General features: G+C 50.7%; 1 protein-coding gene across 1 annotated transcript; it reads right to left on the bottom strand.

Moving 5' to 3' along the window:
- Nucleotides 1–1,788: 1,788 nt before the first annotated feature.
- Nucleotides 1,789–17,961, bottom strand: CDC25A (cell division cycle 25A). The gene is made up of 16 exons (XM_040549318.1): nt 17,731–17,961; nt 14,762–14,847; nt 12,963–13,017; nt 12,223–12,258; nt 12,039–12,075; nt 11,544–11,645; nt 10,584–10,700; nt 9,580–9,714; nt 8,861–8,935; nt 8,049–8,201; nt 7,655–7,747; nt 7,238–7,300; nt 7,041–7,139; nt 6,117–6,247; nt 5,680–5,791; nt 1,789–4,307 (listed from the first exon to the last, which is right to left on the bottom strand). The coding sequence occupies exons 1-16, from the start codon at nt 17,880–17,882 to the stop codon at nt 4,167–4,169; spliced, it is 1,587 nt and encodes a 528-aa protein (XP_040405252.1). The 5' UTR covers nt 17,883–17,961; the 3' UTR covers nt 1,789–4,166.
- Between the last annotated feature and the right edge of the window lie 473 nt (nt 17,962–18,434).

Below are 18,434 nucleotides of genomic sequence, written 5' to 3'. Positions count from 1 at the left end.
GGGGCCGTGGGACCAAAGGTGAGACACGGTGCAGGGGGGTGGCCCCAGGCAGGAGGGGGCTCGTGGGGCACTGGGTCATGGCACGGCCACTGCCTGCCTCCAGTACAAAGGAAACCCCAACGGGAGCCCGGCTGAATCTGGCACCAAGATTCCCGGAATTGCACAGCACCACCGCCCACACACCAGCTTTCCAGGGGACATCTTAGTCACACGTGTCACTAAAAGCCATTGCCGAGAAGGGAAGTCAATGGCTTTCTCACCAAAGCAACTTCTGCCCAGCAGAACCCTGTGAACGTCCTTAAAAAAATTAACTACATTGAGGCACCTCTGAGATTTCCATCCTCTGCCCCGTACAGACCCCGGCAGAGGCAGCAGCTCGCTACCTGCTTACTGCCCTCCTGCCTCCCTGGGGAGAGGGGGGCACCAGCCTCCGGGAAAGCAAACAGGGGAAATCAGCGCTGGGGAGCAGAGTGCAGCCACAGGAGATGCTGGGTTACTGCCACCTGGTGCAATTGTGGTTTATTAGTGGATTTTGAACACCTCTGCCTCAGGGCACTCCGGTCACACTCAGGCCCTCGCAGAGGATCCTTTTGCCTTCCCCCCACGCTGGGTACCACGCACCTGGTACATGCCTTGTGCTCCTGCCACAAGCCGAGGGAACTCCTGGTGCCCCTGCTGGGGGCACCTTTACTGGTCCAATAACATCACAGAAGGGTGCGAGCCCTCCCCAGGAAAAGGAAATAGTGGAGCCAGAACGACAAAGAGGGATTATAAAAGGTGTAAAAGGCCATCAGACGCGGGGTTTGGCCAGCACAGCAGCTGCAGCTAAGAGATGCCGCCGCTCCCCACAAAGCAGTGGCTGAAAAGCCGCAGGGAGGCAGCACTGCGGGGACACCCGGCCCCTTTTCAGTCCCCCTCTGAAGGAGCTGCTGGCACATCCACAGCAGCTGGCCCTTCACAGCTTGCAGGAGCCAAAAACATTGCAAAATAAACAACAGGACAAGTTTTCGTTCAGGCCAGAAAAGGTAAAGCAGAATGAGAGAAAACACGAAGCTTTGTGGCATTCAGGAGCTCACGGCAGAAGCTGATGAAGCTGTAAGCTGCTTTCAACATCAGTTGTAAGTATGACAGATGGAGGCAGTAAGGGGGAAAAAAACAACCCTCCCCTACTCTACTTTAGCCTCCAGTGGATTTGAAGTCACACTGCTGCATTTTAAGCGAAGCTTTTAGTGCTGACCCCGTTGTTGGCCACCTGCTCCGCAGCCCCGCACCTCCTGCTGAAGCCACCTTCAGGAAGCAGCTCCGTGGGGAAAGCCTCCAGCACAGGCGAGGATCTTCATCCAAAAGGGAGCTGCAACAGGGCAGCGCAGAGAGCACGATGGAAACAAGCTTTGAAAGTCAGAGGGCTGCAGCTCTGGCGTGTACCCAAGACACTGGGATGATCAAAGGTCCCCAGGGGCCTGGAAGGAGCAGAGGTGCTGAACTGGGCTGTTCCCACGCTGTCCATCACTGCCAGGGGCCCAGGCCTTGCACTAGGACACGATGGGCTCCTGCCCAGGCCCCTGCAGGTGCACAAACACCATACATAGAAGCTCCTGATGCACCCAGGAAAGCAGGGTGCTATTTTTCAGAGCTGCAGTTTGAAGTTACCCCAGAAGCACGAAAGGCAAGCCAGGAAGACAGCAATTCTTTTCAATGCAGGTTTCTTTTCAACGCGCCATGGAGCTGCGCATTCCCCTGGAGCACTTCCGCACCCCTTCTAGCAGGGAAAAGGCAGCAGACAGAGGCTGGAGTTCAAGTACTTTATTCTCTTTGCCTGCAGCAGTCTATTATTGCAGTCGCAGGCTGATATAGTACAGATCCTGGTTGGAAACATACACGGCGCAGCTTTCTCCTGCACACCCACAGGGCTCACCACAGTACACACAGGAACAGGGCTGGGGGTAAGGCGAGGGGCCGCGTGCCCACCTCAGCAGGGCCAGAGGCATTCCTGATCAAAGCACGCGCTGCAGCTCCGTGCTCTGATGCTGCTCTGCTCTGGCAGTAACACCCACAGCAGTTTGCTTCCTGAATATCAGGGAGCTCGGGATACCGAGCAAGGCAGGGGCATTTGCACAGAGCACAACTAAAGCCACAGATCGCTACAATGCGCTACTCCAGAAACTGCAAATAAGTAATCTCAAAAGAGCATCACCACTCACATCTATTCCCCTCCACCCATTTTTGGTTCTTTTTTTTTTTTTTTTGAATGTGGCAAGTTAAACTTTCACAGAGTGACTACGTGCTTGTTTACAAAGTTGCACTCAAACAGCCCATGTGGCAGTTGTATTGCTAAAACTGATTCTTTACCACTTAAAAGCAGTTTGGGTTGGTCAGGGTGCTGCCTGTGCCCCACAACAGGCAACCCCCATGGCAGTGCAGCCCCCCCAGGCCTCACTGGCTTCCTCTGAAGTTCAAAACCTCATAAGACATGGGACACACGCAAAGAGCACCGGGGCCGTCATGATTTCTGACGTGTCATTTCATCTCCCCCCTCAAGGTAATAATTTTTGCTGAAACAGAGCTCAATTATTTTTTTAAATGAGAAAGTCAGAGTTCAAAGCCCACCCTTTCTGTTCTCAGGAGGATTAACGGCAGGTTTTAAGAAACAATTTTAAAAAGTCAAGTTAAAAGCCCGCACAAGACACCTCTGTTTCAAGTCAATTCTTTGACACAGATGTAACAGCAGGCAAGACTGGCTCACGCAGAGCGAGCCAAGCCATGGAAAATGTGGATTTCTGCTGAAGTAACAGCAGGTTCCAGGACTTGTGGCTGCTCCCAGCCTGCGCGAGTTTCACCAGGGTGCTCGGCCGTCAGGAAGATGAGCTACAGCGAGCACGGCGCTGCTGGGGCAAGCGGCTGGCCTCAGCCTCAAGTCACTGAGCCGCCGCCAGGTTCTGTGGGTGTGGCACAAGAAGGGGCAGCAAAGCTGTTTTAGGCACTTCAGGTTTTAGGTCCCTGCTATGCCACGGAACTGCAAGCCCTGCTTTAGGTGGGCAGTTCGTACGGCTCAGCCCTAGGGTACAAAACTACCCGAGGAATTCTTCTTCCTTCCGCAATTAATTGCGTTTCCTGCCTCTCCTGCCAGGAGAGGCTTGGATGCTGGAGAGCTGGCTGAAGCCAAACCCACGGCAGCAGGAGCAGCTTCAGAGCAGCCTCACGGAGGCGCGCTGATGGCATGAGCCTGGTCCCTCCCAGCCAGGCTCTCTTCTGGACACATTTCATGAGACTAACACACAGCCTGGGAGGGAGCAGCAGCAGCAAACGCTGCTGTTGAGAACACCGGTGACAGCTTTGCCACCTGGTGTCCCTGGGATCACCCACGGCAGTCCATTCCTGAATTAACTTCAGTTCCCAGAGATTGACGACTTTGAGACACCGATTTCTTTAGAACTAAAGCAGCAGCTAAATTCAAGTTAATACAAAATAAAGCAATTGAGATTAAGTAAATGAGGTGAACATGATATCTAAGTAAAAAAAGCAATTTCCCCATAGGTATTTCTTCAGGAGGCTTCCCTCAGCGTAACACGGGAGCTCAGCGACGTGGAAGCCCTGGCTGTAAGGGAGCGTTTCCCATCGTGCTGCACCACCATGCGTTACGCTACCAGAACACAACCCAAGCTGCAGCTGAGAAAAAGAATTAAACCTCCACCCGCACCCCCAACAGCAGGCTGCCCTTCAGCAGAAAAAGTTTGAGTACAATCCAGATGATTCAACTGCAGCGGTCTTAGCTTCATTTGACTGTATTTAAATAAAATAAGGCATTTAAAAAACTAACAGGCACTAAAATATCCTCTCCCCTCACACCACATGCCAGGCCAAGCCCCACGTACGCCGCAGAGGACAGCCTCCTCCCAGCCTCCTGGGGCAGGCTGTTGGACAGTTTGTGGAGGTCACAGAGCGTGAGAAGCCGTTTCCTTGAGGCAGCATAACAAGAATATTCAGCAGTCGGCTTCCAGCCGGTACCTGGGTTGCTCGGTTCAAGCCTGCGGCCGCAGCGTTACCATTAGGACAGATGAGGAGAGGGCTGGCACCCTGTAACCACCAGCAAGGAGCAGGCAAGCTTCCCTCCCGCTACAGCTCCCCCCGACCCCGCAGCGCGCAGTCTTTGCTCATCCCTTCGGCCCTCAGAGCTTCTTCAAGCGGCTGTACAGTTCCCTTTTGCTCCTCTCTCCAGCCCAGGTTCGGCTTTTGGTGCGAAATCTTTTCAAGTCTTCTTTGAAGTCCTCGTGGTGCATGGGGCGGTAGCTCTGGGGCTCGCAGAAGCTCTGGGGAAAGAGAAGCTGGTTTCACCTCAGCGTGCCAGGAGCAATGGTCTCTGAGCATCGCCAAGAGCCTGGCAGCAGCCGCTCAAACAACTGCCACCAGAGCAAACAGAACTGAACCCACTGAGCTGGAGCACAAGCAGGAGTCGCATACCAGGCGTTCGCGAGCAAAGCCGAGTGACATTCAGATTACAGCTACTTCAGAAGCAGTAGCTATCAAACGACGGACTTTCTGCCCTGTGCACAGGGCTCTCACCCCACTTTCCTGGCAGACATCAATATTTAGTGCAAGCAAACTAAGTAAGCCTGTCCAGTGTTCACCCTGAAATAACAAAGATGTGAAAAACACATCTCCGGGCTGGGCAGCCCCTGGCTCTCACAGATCCGAGAGCAGTGAGCGCTGCCATCGGCTGTTCCGTGCTGCCACCTTGAGGCCCTCGGTCCTCCCAGCTCAGGAGAGCACGGCCAAGGGGCCAGAAACAACCCCTGGGGCATCCACGGCCACACAGGAGCCTGCGGATTGCAGGAGAGCCGAAAAACACGACCGTCGTGAGCAGCAGCAACCCCGAGCAGGCCCAAATGCTGCAAGACCCAACATCCCAATGAGGTGGGAAATGGCGTGTGGGCAGATGCGGGGACCAGCACACAGCCCTGCCCTGCTGCTGACACGCTGGCTGCAGAAAGGCTGAAGGAATCCCTCCCACCTGTTTGAAAGCGCAGCAAGTCTTGGAACAGGAAGGTGACTTAAGAGAGACTCTGAAGTGCGAGGCCCTGACAGGGACTAAAGTGAGAGTCAGACCATAGCCTAGTTTGTGCCAGAACAAGGAGAAATAGCATACAGCTGAAACGCTAAAGCACCAGGAAACAAGCAATGCAATTAACACCATCCTCACAGCGCTGGGAAGAGCTGCTGGGCATCTATTAGTTTCTTTTTCTGAATTGCAGTTGAAAAACTCAGGCTTTGCACTTCCAATTTTGCTTTCTTAGTATAGCGTAAGACTTGACATTTCCATTCGTCATACAGCAATTACTGTCAGGCCTCTCTCTTCTCTCCTAGTCCTTGCAGGCTAAGCAGTCTTAAATTCCTTCTCTGAATGACATTTTGAACTCCTGGTTCTTATAAAAAGGCAGAAAACAGTTTTATATTTTACTCTAGAGACAAGCAGAAAAACATTTCAGCTACGGCAGCAAGACAGCTCTAAGGTATGGAATCAGCTTAGAGAAGTGAAGGGAACATCACTGCCAAATGTTAACTGCTCTCAGTACAGGAGAGCACTGAACGAAGCAGAAAAGCCACCCCAGGAAATTGGGGTATTTATCCTTTCTTCTCTTTGAAGAAGAAAACAGAAGGGCTGAATTTAAGTGCGTTACTTACACGGCACCTTAGGAAGAAATCCCTGTAGCCCCCCTTCAGGACATACAGCTCTGGGTAGTGGAGGTTGGGGTATTCGTTACCCAGCCTGTCCCGCTCTCTCACAAACCGGCACCTGCAGCAGGAAGAGATCCCACATCACGTCTTGCATTCGACAAGTAACGCATGAAGACAGTGCTCCCCCCCCAGCCTCCCATTCCCCGGGCTGTGGTAGCAAGCTGCTGCCCACTAGGGAAACACCAGCAAGCCACACTCACTGCGAAGTGCAGCTAACTGGATTGCACTTCCTACTTTTAAGCATTCCAGCGCACCAGCAGTATCTACTCATGACAAACCACACGTTAAGCAGCATGCCAGCACAAAAACTGGTGCCTCCATGAAAGCCGTGCTCTCGACTAGCAGGGCAGTCAGCTCGTGTCTGGTGTTGTGGGATAACTCACATCCGTGGGCCCCGCTCTGAAGAGAACTCGCAGTGGAACACTATGATCACCCGTTTGTTCTCCGACGGCAGGATTGGCTTCTTCAGCAAGAAGTCTTCCACATCCTCTTCCATATGTAGGTTTACGGCACCCTGTAGAGGCAGCCACAGAATCATTAAGGTCGGACCAGATGATCTTGAAAGTCTTTCCCAACCATCCCCCTGCTACCAATGTCACCCACTAAACCACGTCCCTAAGCACCAGTCGTGCCCAAGTAAGAGGAGAACAGCTACAAGCCTATCCCGCCTCCTTGCGAGCTCTCCCCTCAAGTTTGCTCGAGGAGCTTCAAAGCTTCAAACCCAAGCAGAAAGCTACACGCAGTCTAACACTGCCCTGAGTGACTGTGACCAGCCCCAGGTGGCCATTTCAACAGCAGGAGGCTGTGGCTAGTTGGATTTCACCTCCCACCTCACTGTGTTCGAGGGCCAGCCGGCTTACTCGAGCAACAGACACCAAGAACAGTTACGCTTTCCACAGCCCTTTGTTCTACAGATGAAGTGACCGTTTAAATGAAACGGTATTCTAATCTTAGCTCCCCTGGATATCAGGATGCTGGACACTGGAACGTCTCACATCTTCCTCTGGATGCATCTCCCTGCTTGCCACACAGGCCACCTCCTCTGGTTAAGGAAAGGCTCCCTCCTCAGAGGGCAGTCACTTCATGGACCAAGTGAGCGCTCAGTATCCTGAGATTCAGGCAGTGTGCAGGCATAACGAGATCCCAAACCTCTCCGGGCTACCTGGGCACCTCAGCCAGAAGACACGCATGGTCTGAGACACTCCTAGTAAGTAAAGAAGAGCCCCACGCGGTGCCAAGTGTCCCCATTTTGCCCGATAGGCAACTTCAGACAACCCCACATTGCTCTTACAGAGTCAGCAACGTACCTTAATGTGTCCTCCTTCATACTCATATGGGTATCTACAGTCAATTATCACACATTCCTTGATGAAGCTTGCAAATTTTCCAGTCAGCACAGACACAATCTGAAAAAAAAAGAAAACCCTCACAACAATACAGTTTAGACGTTTTGAGATATTTTTCTTAAATGAAGAATTTTCCTGACTGTCCCTGGAACACATACCATTTCCGAGTCAATGTATTTTAAATCTTGATGCTTCCCATCAACAGTGTGGAACAAATAACCCTAGAAAACAGACAGCATTTAATTGAGAAATTCCAAGCATGTCCCACATACTTGGTAGCAGAGCATCCAGCAGCTCACTTCATAACACAAATGCTTTATTGACCAGAATCTCTTCAGCAAAGCGTAAGAGTTAAAACAGAATTCTAAAACTTAGGGACAGATTTTCTTTGGCTCCTATACTGAAGGAATTTTGTAGATATTTTTGAATGACAAACGAATCACTTCACATCTAACTTATGAAAGCACCGTTCTCAGTGACAACCTGCACTATTAGTGTGAAAATGTACCACTGAAGGGAAGTGCTTCGTTTGGGCTGGTTCAAAACATCACTACCAAAAGAGACAAATCAATTACCTTTGAGAAGTCACCAATAAGGTCTCTCTGATCACTGTCCAAAATGCTTTCAATCTCTGCTGCAGAGGATTGTGTCTTTACTATCTTCAAATTCTAGAGGGAAACAGGTTAGAGATGAACACTGAGCACTGACAGCAGAGACCCCTTCCCCACAGCGTAACAAAACTCCGTGTTTGCTGACACCCTGAACCATGACTCAGTTTCCCTTTTGGATCACAGGGAAAGAGGCTCAGGAGCATGCAACCAGTGCACCGACTCCCCTCAGCCCCTACGCTATGCACAGAGAAGGCAGTTTTGGTAGATCAGCAATTCATTAACCTTCATAACCTAGGCAACTGTATTTGAGCTTCCCCGATTAATTCTCTACCACAACACCCAATGCCAAGCCACCAACCGTTGCGTCTTCGGATGGTGTTCCGGGCAGGCTTTTCCTCTTCTTGCTTTTCCCTGGAGAATTCTCTTCCTGCGATCTCTCTATCCTTTTCTGGGTAGTTCTGCCTACACCACTGGGCAGAGATGAAGAGCCAAACAACCGGCATCGTTTGGCCTACAAGGACAGAAGTTAGAGTTGTCTAGCAAAGACTAAGATTAGAAATTAAGCCAGCCTCAGGCTTTCAGACTACTGAAAGTTTTGCCTTATATAAGACTGTCACTGCACAGCAACAGCAGGAAGTAAATAGGGTCATCCAAATTGGGGACCTACATTGCCAGTAACACTTGTGTCTTGCTGTGCAGACTGGGTGAGCTGAGAGCACAATGTGATGTGCTGGCAGAGTGCTTTCTATCAATTAGCAGAAAATCTACTGGCAGATTAAAAGCCTTCTGCTGTGAGACTGAACTGCCCTCACAGTCTATTATCAGAAGATTGGGCTACAGGCATTTCAGGTAAGCCTGTGAAAAATGTTTCCAAGATATGTCAACAAGCATCCTATAAGGGAAGTCAAAATCTTCCTGCATTTATGAAGTATTTTAGTAAAAAGAAAATTAACGTAGATATATGCACGCAATGAGCATTGTTCTACACTGACACAACCTTCCAGGCATCAGACTTTAGCAATTACAAAATAGCATAGGGTTTCTATACTACATCTTGTTTTATTAGGGATGTAGGAACAGAGACAGTGTGATCGCTTTTCCCAGGAGTGAAAATGTCTGCCAGAACAAAGTTCCCGTCTCTGTTCTGTTGTGCTCTGCTTGAACACTCACCCGATTGTCCGTTTTCTTCATGACTAGCGGTGCAGTCCAGAGGCTTGCCACGTCAGATGGCATCTCCTCATCGTTCTGGGAAATGAAGGTTCATTCTCATTTATTTCACCAGGGACAGACAATGTAAATATCTAAGGCTCTTGCATAGCTTGGGCAAACATTGCAATTTAATACAGCCGCCAGAGCAGGTTGAGGAATTCAGCTCAATTACTAGCCCAATACTCAGTAAAATAACAGAACTGAACTGACGCATATTGGAACAGGTAAGTTATATCAATTCATTCATTACTTCCAAATTACTTTCCATTCTTCCAAAGCATTAAGCATTTCAAGTTCAATTAGAAACAGCCTTCTGTATAAGTGGCTTGAAAGCAAATATTACCTCTAGCTCTTTCAACAAGTTTTCTTTAGAAAAACCAACTACTCAAGTAATTCTCTCTAGTAATGTAATTCAGCTACCAACAGAACAGCAGCAATACCTTTAACTGCTGCTCTCCCACCAAGTAAATACCATTGCCTGCACGAGGAAACAGCACATAAAAACAAAAATGGAAGCATTGCAAGGGATAACTCAGTCTTTCAGGAATCCCTGGTACCTAGCTTTTTGCAGACTGACATAATACTGCACTGACTTCTAGAACATACATGAGCTGCAGACATTGTTGGCAGACTAACGTTATACAGAGATGATTTTCAAAGTGTTGATATTTTGTACATACCTTCAAATCTTGCTCATCTAGGAGCTCTAGGAATCCATCATCATCTTCGCTTTCAGAGGAAGTTAGAGAAGACTGCTGCTGGAAAGCTGACCTGTGGTTTTCCAGCTCACCCGTGGGTATTTCGTTAGATGGAAACTGAGAAAAGATATTTAGCTTTACCAATATTCTCTTTACAGTAGGATACTGCAAACAGATGATGCCATGCTGCTCACTAAACTACAGAAATGATGGAGGTTATCCCAGCACTCCGAATACATGGACTTGAGCAAACCCCAAACTGAGTTCCAGTACTTTCTTTGATCCTTACAACTGCAGAGTGCTTCATTAGCCCGGTTACACAATAATCCTCTTCTCCTGAGGAAGTTATTCAGTGAAGATGCAAAGGGGAGGAACTGATAGTGTCATAGGAACAGGAATATTAACTCCATAGTTCCCAAGTACAAGATCAAGAGTACTAAGCATGATGAAGTACTACCAGATTCAAGGAGTGGAGAGAAGACTTGGCCCCTCAGTTCTGTTTCTGTGCAAGGATCCATCATGTTTGTTTTCTAGTTGCTTCTGCAAAGTTTTGCAAAAGTAATAGCACATCAAGTAATATTTTTTCTGCATGTCATATCTGGATAAGATCCAGTTGCATCTACACAGTTGGCTTCATTGTTCCCAATGCATCTGCATCAATATAAATATCCATTTTACTGATAACGGAAACAATTACAAGTTAACTTCATCTATTCTGCACTAATGTCCCCGTTCACTTGACTTACTGCAGCATAGCCTCAGCTCTGCATTTACTCATCTTCCACAGACTACAGAACAATCTCTCTCATGAGAGAAACACAAGAGTTTTCTCATCTGACAGATAGATGAGCTTTCCTGTTTGGCACATGAATAGTGATGATAAACAGCAGTGTCTAAGAACCACGATGCAATTCTTCCTCTTCCCTAACAGGACGTACGCAGAGGATTAGGTGGGAAGTAGTTGTCTAGAACACCGCGGTACTTACTCCCTGAGCTGAGCAGGAATTCTGCCTTTGTCCAGGAACACCTTTTCCATCATGCGAACGGACGTGCACAGAACTACGAGAAGCTGGTTTGGTTGGCTTCTTAAACTCAAATGATTCCTGAATTTAAAAAAATAGAAAAGTGATCGTTTTACCAAAATAACAAACTGTGTAAGTTGCTAGGATCACCGCATCTTCTCTCTTTAAGCTATCTGACATGTTGGATGTAAGTTCCCTGCTGCCAACAGAAATCGGAGTGTGAATGTTTTCAAAGTAAAGATGTTACAATAGTGATTCATTTAACATAACCAAGCTTTCATCCTCTTGTTATCTGCAGGTTTATGGCTTTTTTTTTTAATTTATTTTGGCAGTCAATTTCTCTGCAAAAGAAATTATTTTTAAGGCAGCCAAGGCTGTGGCTTGGTCAACAGAACTACATTTGTTGCTAGGTGACAGGCCCCTGCGCCTGAGCACCACTTTTCTGCAGAGACCTGTCGATGGCATGTCCAGCAGCCAGGCCTTACAGACCAAGTAGGTAAAAGAGCATTTGTGCTGCTGGGGAACCCAGGTTCCCTGTATCAGCGGTGAGAAAAGATACAGTGATCCATGCAGCCTTCCGGAGGCACCCCTCGCAGCTATCTAAAGGTAGCACTAAGAAAACATTTTGCCTTGCCACAGACTAGTCAGGTCCTATAGCACAAAGTCAGTCCTGCATAGTCAAAGCCTTCCAAACTTTTAGTAACCTGTAGTCAGTTTGCAGTCACTATAATCAGTATTGTCGCACTTCACTGCGAGTTTCCCCCAAATAAGCTGTGCAAAAACTCTCTCATGTCTGAACTGTAGTCTGGCAGGCACCAATCGAAGCCTCTTCCACCACACCTGCTGAGGAAGAGGTGTGCTAACTCAGCTTCCTTGCTATCACCTCTTACACTACCATCTCAGCAGACAAAAAGCAACACTTACATTCTCCTTGTTTTCATTTTGCTCTAAGAGTTGAAAAGCATCACAATCCAGAGAATCTGAGTGGTTTCTCTTCAGAGCAGGACTGGATCCCAGGAGCCTCTGCTACGAAATTCATAGAGAAAGGCCTGTTTAGTATCATGCTGTAACCTTTGCACAACCAGATTTTAAGCAAAAGAGGAGTTAACAGGAGTATACGGCATCCATCTGCAAGTTGGGGCACCTATGTGCAGGAGCCTTATGCTGACACCTCACGCAGGTATCAAAATGCAGTGCTCCAATCGCATTGGTGACAAAGCTCCATCACTGAAATTTTACATCAACATGTGGACAAGATTTCGAGTTTAGAAGCTGTAAATTTGACAGTTTTCAAGTCAAGCACCACAGCAGCTGTTCTTGAAGCCAATAAATTTCAAGTTGTGGGACAGATCCAACTAAAAACACTTCACACACTAAATCCTTTAACATTTGCACAAGATCAATACCACCCTCACTTACTGGCAGTGAATGTATTCTTCTGAGAGGCAGTCGAATGCTACAACGAAAAAGAACCAAGATTACTATCTTTTAAAAGACAATGTTGAAATAAATGTGAGTAGAACTCACTTTTTTTTCAACTATAAGCTAGAGGCAAATCCAGAACAGTCACTGAACAAAGGAGTTAAAACACAAAGATACTTACTTCAGTCTGCTAGATTCAAGAATCGCTTTCTCAAACCTGAAATTGAGATGCCCCACAGTTAACAAAAGATAGACTAAAAGTCAACCTTTTATTTAGGTCACGGAGTGTTACGCTAAACAGAAGCCAACACGCTTTTTGATGACGCTCTGTCCTTCCCAAGAGGTATTTATAGCCAGCTTATCCCATCCTAGTTTTCAAAGCACTAACTGGAATCCTGCTCTCTCCTCTCAGCATCACCTAGACAAGAAGCTAGATTAAAGGAATAAAAGCTCAGTAAATCAGGAACCAAAGGCATTTGGCCCCCATAAATAAAGGGGCAAAAGGATCTTTTTAAAATTCTCATTGGGAGAGGCAAATTCCAAGCTAAAAGCAACTGCTTGGTACCAGTTAATGCATACACAAGCAAAAGTTACAGTTTAAGTGTTGAGGGCAAAACTGCAGCTTACATGTGACATGTGCAGACCCTTGTAAGGCATCAGTGTCACACAAACAGTTGGGTTGGTACAACACCAACTCAGACCCAGGACTTAGTACTCTGGGACACAGACAAGACAGCGAGCCAGCATCTGCACAGCACTGAAGCACACGCTTCTAGGAGTTTAAGAGAGAAGAACCCGCTGCACACATGCCAGCAAAGGAAAAAAGACAACAACAAAAGCACACGTCAAGCTTCTCATTAGCCTGTATTTGTTCGTAGTACAACATGAAACAGGGGTCGGGCTTAGCTTAGGGTTACGTACGTCTCCTCCATGATGTCGTTGGAGGTCAGAGGACTGGGTGAATCCAAAGCACAACCTGCATAAGACAGAGAGCATTTTCTAACAAGCAGTGTCTTAGCACCAAGTTAATGCAAGTTACTGGGCTTCACTATAGAATTCCCCAGAAAGACATTGAGTCACCTAACACGGAATAATCTTGGCTTATACTCGCACATAGATCTTAGTAAGTCATTTAATCCTTTAGGGTTTTTTAAGCCATGTTTTCAGTTACATCTCAGTTTAAAAAAAGGCCATTTTTAACACATACTAGTGCACTGGAAATAAAAGCAAGAACTCCATGAGCAAAATAACACAAGCAGAACATTACAACTACGGAGCATCTTCTAAGTACAGGCAAACACAAAACCTGCTTAACCGCAGATCCTCTAGGAGCTTTTGCTTTACAGTATTCACAAGCCCTAGTGACAGGCACACACCTTACCAGAACACGCTCCCTAGGATCATCACAAGACTTGTTGCTACTTCAGTGACTGATCTAAGCTAACAGCTACAAAATTCACCTGGCTAACAGGACAGGCGGTGGTCTCCGCACAGCAGAAGCCTTACTCACAAGTATTTTGTAAACACTTGAGACCTGCTTCGGAGGCAGGAAAAAAAGCCAAGAAGAAAGTAGAGTAACCAAGCTGGCTGTATATCTATCTCCCCTTGTGGCTTGCCAGCCGTACTCACTTTCTAGCTTCCTTTGAAGAAAGAAATATCGTGCACAAACTGGTGCATAAACTCCAGTGGAAACATTGAACCAGTGAAGTATCAGAACCTTCTCTGAATCTACAGATTGAGGTAACCGCTTATTTTATTTTCACTGAAAATCCATCTCACCCAGAGGGAAAAAAAAAACACAAATCAAGAGTACTTCTAGGCAAATATCAGTCCTAAAACGCAGCTCCCCAGATTTCAAGATAAACAGCCAGCTTCTACATGCAAAAAGCCACAAATAAAACCCAAGCCACAAAGGAAACCCTGCTGAACAGCCTTGATTCAAGCGTGCAGGGCAGGTTAGCACAGTTCGGGTTTAAAGAGAGAAACCACTCAACTCGCTTTCAAAGTTACCACCCTTCAAAGGGCAGAAACCCAAACTGGTCCCATTCAGAGCGGAGCGCAGATACGTGCTGGATCCTATCAGCGAATAACCAAACGCTACCTCTCAGAGCACAACCCCAACGTGCAGCGCTCACAGGCCAGTATCTGCCAGCCACCGCAGACTGGAGAATAGCGGGGCTCCAATTCGCTGGGAAGCCTGTCTCGGGCTATCTCGAGCAGCATTCGTCTTCAGCCACCCCTGCTGCAAGAGGGGCTGATCCACTCACGATAAGGTGTTGACCTACTGCCACGTACAGGGCAGATCAAGGCAACCAGAAAACGTCCTGATAACCTGGAGTTTGTCTCTCCAAATCATGCTGGAGCACAAGGCAGAACAGGTCAGTAGCCACGTCTTGCTTTTCTTTTTTTTTCCCCTCCTTAGGATGAGTTATCTGTGTCAAAGAGCCCCCGTCTGGAGCCAGAACCAGTTTTTCCTCCATGCTAGCTCTACTGCTAACGTGCTCCAGGACAATTAAAAAACCCACAACCCAAAACAGGGACTGCAGGAGCTTTGCTGAGGGATGGAGATGTGCCTGCCTTCCACGAGGAGCTTGAGGATGAGAAGCGGCTACAGGGACTGCAGGCAGGCAGCGTTAGCTCTGCGTCCTAAACCTGAAAGCAGAGTGCAGATGCAATGCCCTTCATTCCTTACCCATTTTTATTCCCTGAGAACACCCCACCTGAGTCTGTTGACTCCGACGACACCGTTCTTTGCAGACCGCTGGTGTTCTTGTTTCCCGGATCTTGTTCAGCGTCTTCGTGCTGACTGTAAAAGAAGTTCAGGGCTCATTTTAAATGTTCGTAAAGTGAGGAACACAGCAGAAGAGGACGTGAAGGCAGCTATCCAGCACAGGGAAGCATACCCTGAAACATTTACTGTCGGCCAAGTACAAGGACTCCTGCTCAGCAATCCTGTGGGCTTTTGTGCACTCTGTGCTGCTGAACACACGGACAACGCCACCACCAGATCACTGCACCTACAAACATGCTCAGTGCCTTCAGGGACCTCAGTTTCAGTATTATTTTTAATTGCATTGATGATGTTAGAAACGAGGCTTCCAAACGAGAAAGATGAGGGGTGGCTGGAGAAGGGGGTGTGCAGAGGAAATAACGCACAAACCATGAGGGTTTTCTGAAACTATGCTTTAGAGTCCCTCGTGATCTTGTACCTTCACAAATGAAGGTTCTAGTACAGCAAAAGGACACCTCGCAATAAAACTTTAGGACTAAAACCACTTTAAACGTGGAGTAGGACACCGGTGCCTGGAGTCCTGGCAGCATCTCCCATACAATTCTCTAGAAAAACCTTTATCAGAGCCCAGTTGTCTTTCTTGGGACTGTAACCCTCTTTGGCAGCCACTGATTCAATGATTGCTTTGCATCCAGAAATGAGCTTGAGTTAGACAACTATTTTTTTTATTTTTAAGTAGTTAGGTCTCAAGTTTTGACTGATCAGCTAAGATCCCCCCCGCGCACAGGACCATCGGATCAGCATGTGGGCGAAGGGGCTCGAGGCACCCAGAGCCCAAAGGAGCAGCAGCAGCCCCGGAGCTGAAGCGGGCGCAGGTACGAGCGCTGCTCTGGGCTGGCAGCGCCCCTCTCCTTCCTGAGGGCCCGACCCCTGCAGGCACACGCTTCCTCCACACGTGGGCAGGGGTCACAGCAGCTTCGTTACAGCAGATGCACATCGTGCACAGGAATGCTCCGTGTTGTCTGAATTACGGGAAGAGCTTCTGCAGGGCGGCACCTCCCCTCACACCAGGTCATTCAAAAGGTGCGCCAGGGCACAAGCTAGGGGCGCAACGTCAAAGGACGGAATAATAAACGTGGAGGGGGCTGGCGTGAGTTGCTCGCAGGAATTCCAGGAATCTGAACGAAGGGAGAATCATCAAGGAGGCAGATTACAGAAATGAAAGTGATATAAAGCCAAAAAGCAAAGGGCAAATAGCAGGAGGGCTCTCAGGACTGCACAGGAGGCCAGAGCAAGGCCGGAGCCGTAGGAGAGAGACTGTAGAGCTGGGAAAGAGGAAAGCGTGCAGCCTTGGAGCCTACAGGGAAGGGCTCGGGAGCGAGGCAGATGCCCAGAGATAGGAGAAGATGGTGGCACGTGGTGAGCCACCAGGGGAGGAGGAACACGGCCCAGCAGGCAGGAGGCAGCAGGAGCCCCAGCACATGTGGGCAGGGGAGCGGGGCCTGCACAGGAGGGAGAAAAGGGCGGCGGAGAAGGGGGAATGCGGTGGGAGGAGGAGCAGCAGAGGGGGCTCCGGGCTGCAGGGGAGGGGAGGGGAAGGGAGCTCTGCGGGGCAGGGAGGGCATCGGGCACTTGGCGAGGAGGGGGAAGGGAGTCCTGGGGGCCTCGGCTTGGGGGCAGCACGGGAAAAACTGCTGGGGGGGGGGGGAGGTATGAGCTCAAGGCCTTGCATTTTGGGGGTGGAAGAGGCCCTCGAGGCTGCAGTTGGGGGGGGGGGGGAAGGGGGGGGGAAGAGTTCCTCAAGGCTGCAGTTAGGGGGGGTGGGGGGAAGATGAGGCTCTTGAGGCTGCAGTTTGGGGGGGGAAAAGGAGGAAGATGAGGCCCTCAAGACTGCAGTTTGGGCGGGGGGGGGGAGAGAGGAGGAAGAGGAGACCCTCGAGGCTGCAGTTGGGGGGGGGTTGGAAGAAGAGTTCCTCAAGGCTGCAGTTGGGGGGGGGGAGGGGGAGGAAGAGGAGACCCTCCAGGCTGCAGTTGGGGGGGGGGTTGGAAGAAGAGTTCCTCAAGGCTGCAGTTGGGAGGGGGGGGGGGGGGAGATGAGGCCCTCGAGGCTGCAGTTGGGGGTAGAGGAAGAAGGGACCCTCAAGGCTGCAGCTGGGGGGGTAAGGAAAGAGAGGAGGTCCTCAAGGCCGTAATTTGGGGGGGGGGGGAAGGAAGAAGAGGTCCTCGAGGCTGCAGTTCGGGGGAGGAGAAGGGGGAAAAAGGGACCCTCAAGGCTGCAGTTTGGGGTGGAAGGAAGAGGAGGCCCTCGAGGATGTAATTTGGGGGGGGGAGAGGAAGAAGAGGCCCTCAAGGCTGCAGCTGGGGGAGGGAGGAAGAAGAGAAGGCCCTCGAGGCTGCAGTTTTTTGGGGGGGGGGGGAGGGTGGAAAATGAGGAGTCCCTCAAGACTGCAGTTGGGGGGGGAGGAAGAGGAGTTCCTCAAAGCCGCAGTTGGGAATGGGGGGGGGAGATGAGGCCCTCGAGGCTGCAGTTGTGAGGGGGGGGGTAGAGGAAGAAGAGTTCCTCAAGGCTGCAGTTGGGGGCGAAGAAGAGGCCCTCGAGGCTGTAGTTTTTGAGGGGTGGGAGGAAAATGAGGAGGCCCTCGAGGTTGCAGTTGGGGGGGGGTGGGGGGGCACGTAGCTGGGGCCCTCAAGGCCCTGTTTCCGCAGGGGGGGAAGGGCAGAGACGCCCCCCGGGGCCCTGCCGGAGCAGAGGGGACGGGACGGGACCCCCCGGGCCTCGCCTCACGCCTGGGGAGAGAGGAGCGGGCGGAGGCCTCGCTCCGAGGGGGAGAGGAGAGGAAAGGAGAGGAGGGGAGCGGAGCCCCCGGCCCTGCTCTGAGGGGAGCGGAGCCCCCAGGCCTCTCTGAGGGCCGGGGACAGGCCCCGGCGGGGTGGGGGGGGGGGGACACGCGGACTGACCCGGCCGAGCCGCGTCCCAGCTGCTCCATGGTCAGGCGGAGGTCGGAGACCGGCGAGAGCTCGGCGGGGAACAGCGCCTTGACGGCGGCGGGGGAGGCCGGCGAGAGCAGCAGGAGGCGGCGGCGGTAGGAGCCGCCCGGCGCGGCCTCCATCGTCCCTCCCGGCCTCCTGTCAGCGCCGCCGCCCGCCCCGAAGCTGGCGCCAAAGCTCCCGCCGCCAATCGCGAGGCCGCTCTGCGCGGCGCCGCCAGGGGGGCGGATTTTATACCCGGGTCGCCCCACCCGCCGCCCGCTCGCCGGCCAATCGGAGCGGTCGAAGGGTCAACCTCCCGGCTGGTTGGCGGCTCTTCTGCCCAATAAGAGAGGGGCGTAATGGGGGACTGCACTTCCCAGCATGCCACCGCGAGGCGGGCGACGCGCTCACTGGTTGCGCGCCTCGCTGTGGCATGCTGGGAAATGTAGTCCTCTGCCTCGGCGAGGCGCCGCTTTGCCTCCCCGTCGGAGGCTGTCTCCCTGCGGCCCTCCCCCCCCCCCCCCCCGCCCCAGGGCTCGAGGGGGAGCGGATAAAATGGGGGAAGGTGAGGAGAAAGGGCACAAAATGGGCAAAAAAACGGGGCCTCGGGGAGCCGAGGGGCCCGGCCCGTGCCATTTCTGCCCAAACGAGGTCCGTGACGGCGATAAACAAGCCGTGTCCCCAGGGAGGCA

Source organism: Cygnus olor, chromosome 2 (assembly GCF_009769625.2).
Source record: "Cygnus olor isolate bCygOlo1 chromosome 2, bCygOlo1.pri.v2, whole genome shotgun sequence".
In the NCBI taxonomy this organism is placed as follows: Eukaryota; Metazoa; Chordata; class Aves; order Anseriformes; family Anatidae; genus Cygnus; species Cygnus olor.
This window is presented reverse-complemented; position numbering and strand designations above follow the sequence as displayed.

What these genes read in the sequence shown, in the direction of transcription:
- CDC25A (XM_040549318.1), bottom strand. Translation starts at nt 17,882, where the DNA reads ATGGAGGCCGCGCCGGGCGGCTCCTACCGCCGCCGCCTCCTGCTGCTC. An exon ending in AAAATGAAAACAAGGAGAAT is followed by an intron (nt 10,701 to 11,543) that starts GTAAGTGTTGCT and finishes TTTTAAATTCAG; the next exon opens with GAATCATTTGAGTTTAAGAA. An exon ending in CACCATCCGAAGACGCAACG is followed by an intron (nt 7,748 to 8,048) that starts GTTGGTGGCTTG and finishes GTTTCCCTCTAG; the next exon opens with AATTTGAAGATAGTAAAGAC.